The 3,156-nt window shown below is 40.9% G+C and overlaps 1 protein-coding gene across 1 annotated transcript; it reads right to left on the bottom strand.

The window, feature by feature from the left end:
• LOC109233756 lies at positions 1-2,662 on the bottom strand. Its single transcript, XM_019399620.1, has 3 exons — positions 876-2,662; positions 609-681; positions 1-555 (listed from the first exon to the last, which is right to left on the bottom strand). The coding sequence occupies exons 1-3, from the start codon at positions 2,660-2,662 to the stop codon at positions 1-3; spliced, it is 2,415 nt and encodes an 804-aa protein (XP_019255165.1).

Below are 3,156 nucleotides of genomic sequence, written 5' to 3'. Positions count from 1 at the left end.
TTATTCAAAGGAGGAGGGTTCTACTATGGTGGAAAATGCAGCTAAGTAGGCCTGATATGTAGGAGAAAGACCATTGTATGACACATAATTGGAGATAGAGTAAGGCACAGCCTTATGGCCAGGCAAAGATACAAAGTCCTTCATCCAAATAGGAGCCTGTCTAGGCCTTGTTGACTTCCTTAGGCCAGGGCAGCTAAGTTCCTGAGAAGGCAAGTCAGGTGGAGCCACACCTGCTGGTGATTGATGCTGAGTAGATGATTCTTGTTCTGAATTACTAGTAGCATGATCAGAATCAATAGAGGAAGGAGGAGATGAGGGTGAGGTATTACTTCTGAGCTCAGTATCAACAAGAGGAGACTCAGGAGACAAGAATACAGGTGGCATAGTTGTAGGATAATCCTTGAAAGGAAAGATGTCTTCCCTGAAAGACACATCTCTGTTAATGAGAAAGCAATGACTCTCCAAGTCTAACAGGATGTACCCCTTTTGAGAATCAGAGAACCCTATAAGGACAGTAGGCCTAGCTCTAGGAAGAAGTTTATCTGTCTCCTGAACCTGTTTGGCATAGCACAGGCGCCAAGTATTCTCAAATGGTCTAAGTTAGGTACCCTGCCATATAACAGCTCAAATGGGGACAATCCATTAAGTACAGAAGAAGGCATCCTGTTATAATATAGGCTGCTGCAAGAACACAATGGCCCCAGTACTTGATGGGAATATTTGCCTGAAACCTTAAGGCTCTAGTCACTTCCTAAATATGTCTATGTTTCCTTTCAGCAACGCTATTCTGCTGAGGGGTGTAAACACATGTCTTCTGATGAATGATACCATATTTTTAGAATAAGGTGGTGCACACAAAGTTAACAAATTCAGACCCATTATCTGATCTGATAACCTTCAAGGTTTTGTTAAACTGAGTTTGAACAAATACAATAAACTGAGCGAGAACAACACACACATCAGATTTTAACTTCAGAAGAAACAACCAAATCATTCTGCTAAAATCATCAATAACAGTCAAGAAGTACTTATTTCCATCAAAAGTTGCATACTTGTAGGGGCCCCAAACATCTACATGAATTAGATCAAATGCACCAGTGCTCTTAGTATAGCTAGTAGGAAATGGCAGCCTAGTTTGTTTAGCACAAGGACAGACAGTGCACTTATTGATGGTATCAGCAATACTAGCTAGTTTAGCAGGAAATAATCTTCTGAGAACAATAGTAGATATATGACCTAGCCTTTTATGCCATAAGGTGATATCTGTAGTTCTTGACTTTATTCCAGCTGCAACTAGAGCAACAACAGTAAGCTTCTTGGCCCCATGCCTCTGTAGAAAGTATAAGCCTTCTCTTTCCCTACCAATCTCCCTCACCTTGCCACTGAAGAGATCCTGAAATACACAGAAATCAGGATAAAAGGAAGCAAAACATCTTAGTTCTCTTGTCACCTTGGAGACTGACAATAAGTTGAATTTGAATTGAGGAACATAAAGCACTTCCTTAATAGTGCTTCTATCTGAAATGTGACTATCTCCAATCTGAGTAACTTGAGTAACATCTCCATTAGGTAGCAGAACTCTTCTAGGCTTAGAGGGTGTAGTTAGAGAGGATTTGGTCAATAAGTCTACATTTGATACCATATGATTTGTAGCACCTGTGTCAATGATCCACTCTTGTTCTTGTGAATTAGAGGATGCTAAGAGAGCAGTATCAGTACCTGCAGCATTTGCTTGAGTAGGAAGAGAAGGACCAGTGTTCAGAATCTGCATTATCTGATCATATTGTTCCTTAATAAATGGAAAACCACCACCTTGTGAAGCAGAGTTTGCTGATGCCTGAGACTGTGAGGAGGAAGAACTTTCCTGCTTTTGAGTGCTTGAGATTCCTTGACCCTGTAAACCCTCAGAGGCCTGATTCACAAACTGATTGCCTTGATGCATAGGCATATGCTGCATTGCCCTGTCTTGAGAAGCATGATTGTTGTGCAAAGTTACACCATAACTTGATTCTACCATAGCATTATAAGCACCAGCTCCCCCTTTCCTTTTAGTCTTATCGTCTTGTGGATATCCTATGATTTTGTAGCAATTTTCTTTGCTATGGCCTTTGATTTTACAGAAGTCACATTGAATATTATAGTTTTTTCTGAACTTTGGATTGAAGCTAGGCTTTGCAATATCCAGGGCAGTGGAGTCATAGGCATTTATGTTTGCATTAGGAGCAGATCCTAATATACCAGCATTAGCAGTAACAGATCTCTGACTTTCATCACTCATAAGCATAGCATAGGCTTGGTTTACTGTTGGTAGTGCTTTCATCATAAGGATTTGACTACGTGCTTGAGAATAAGAGTCATTTAGGCCCATAAGAAATTGATACACCTTCTGCTTACGTAAATGCACAATGAATTCTTTTGTTTTGACACAATCACAACCAGGAGCAGGTACTACAGATTCAGTCTCATCCCAAAGGTCTTTGAGTTTTGAGTAGTAAACAGAAATGGATGCAGTACCTTGATTTAGAGTGGCAATTTCCTTGTGTAAGTTATAGCAGCGTGTATCATTTACCTTGTCGAGTCGTTCCTGCAGATCCATCCACACTTCCTGTGCACTGGTAGCATATGCAATTCCACTGATTAATGTGGGAGCTACTGCATTCATCAGCTATGACAAAACAATTGCATTGCACCTCTCCCATTGATACCAATATTTTTCACGAAATCGCTCCTTAGGCCACCTACCATCGACAATCCCTAGTTTATTTCGACCAAGCAGTGCAATTCTCATAGATCTATGCCATAGAGAGTAATTGTCAGTGCCAATGAGCTGAAATGAGATCAAGGATATTCCACTTGTGTTGCCAGGAGCTAGGTACAAAGAATGAGTGACTGCTATGGTCACTCCTTTCTCAAATTCATCCTCTGATGTTGCATGCGAGACATTTTCAACAGTGGTAGTGGCAGGAGGACGTTCGTTCAATGATTCATCAACCGCCACTGTTGAGAACTGAACAGAGTTTCGAATTTTCGAAGAAATTGGAGATTAGAGGAGATTGCAGATCGATCTCTGAGCTTCAATTCTGAACTTGGGGCTCTGATACCATGTTGAATTGTGGTGATTGATCACCTGCAGAAACCCTAGATCGAAGGGAGAAG

The sequence above is a fragment of the Nicotiana attenuata genome, chromosome 10 (genome assembly GCF_001879085.1).
Source record: "Nicotiana attenuata strain UT chromosome 10, NIATTr2, whole genome shotgun sequence".
Lineage (NCBI taxonomy): Eukaryota > Viridiplantae > Streptophyta > Magnoliopsida > Solanales > Solanaceae > Nicotiana > Nicotiana attenuata.
The sequence above is the reverse complement of the archived record's forward strand: the minus strand, read 5'-3'. Positions and strand labels throughout refer to the sequence as shown.

Coding starts and splice junctions, on each gene's coding strand:
- LOC109233756 (XM_019399620.1), bottom strand. CDS start 2,662: ATGAATGCAGTAGCTCCCACATTAATCAGTGGAATTGCATATGCTACC. Junction 682..875: donor GTTATCAGATCAGATAATGG/GTCTGAATTTGT, acceptor GTGTTCTTGCAG/CAGCCTATATTATAACAGGA. Junction 556..608: donor TTGAGCTGTTATATGGCAGG/GTACCTAACTTA, acceptor TATGCCAAACAG/GTTCAGGAGACAGATAAACT.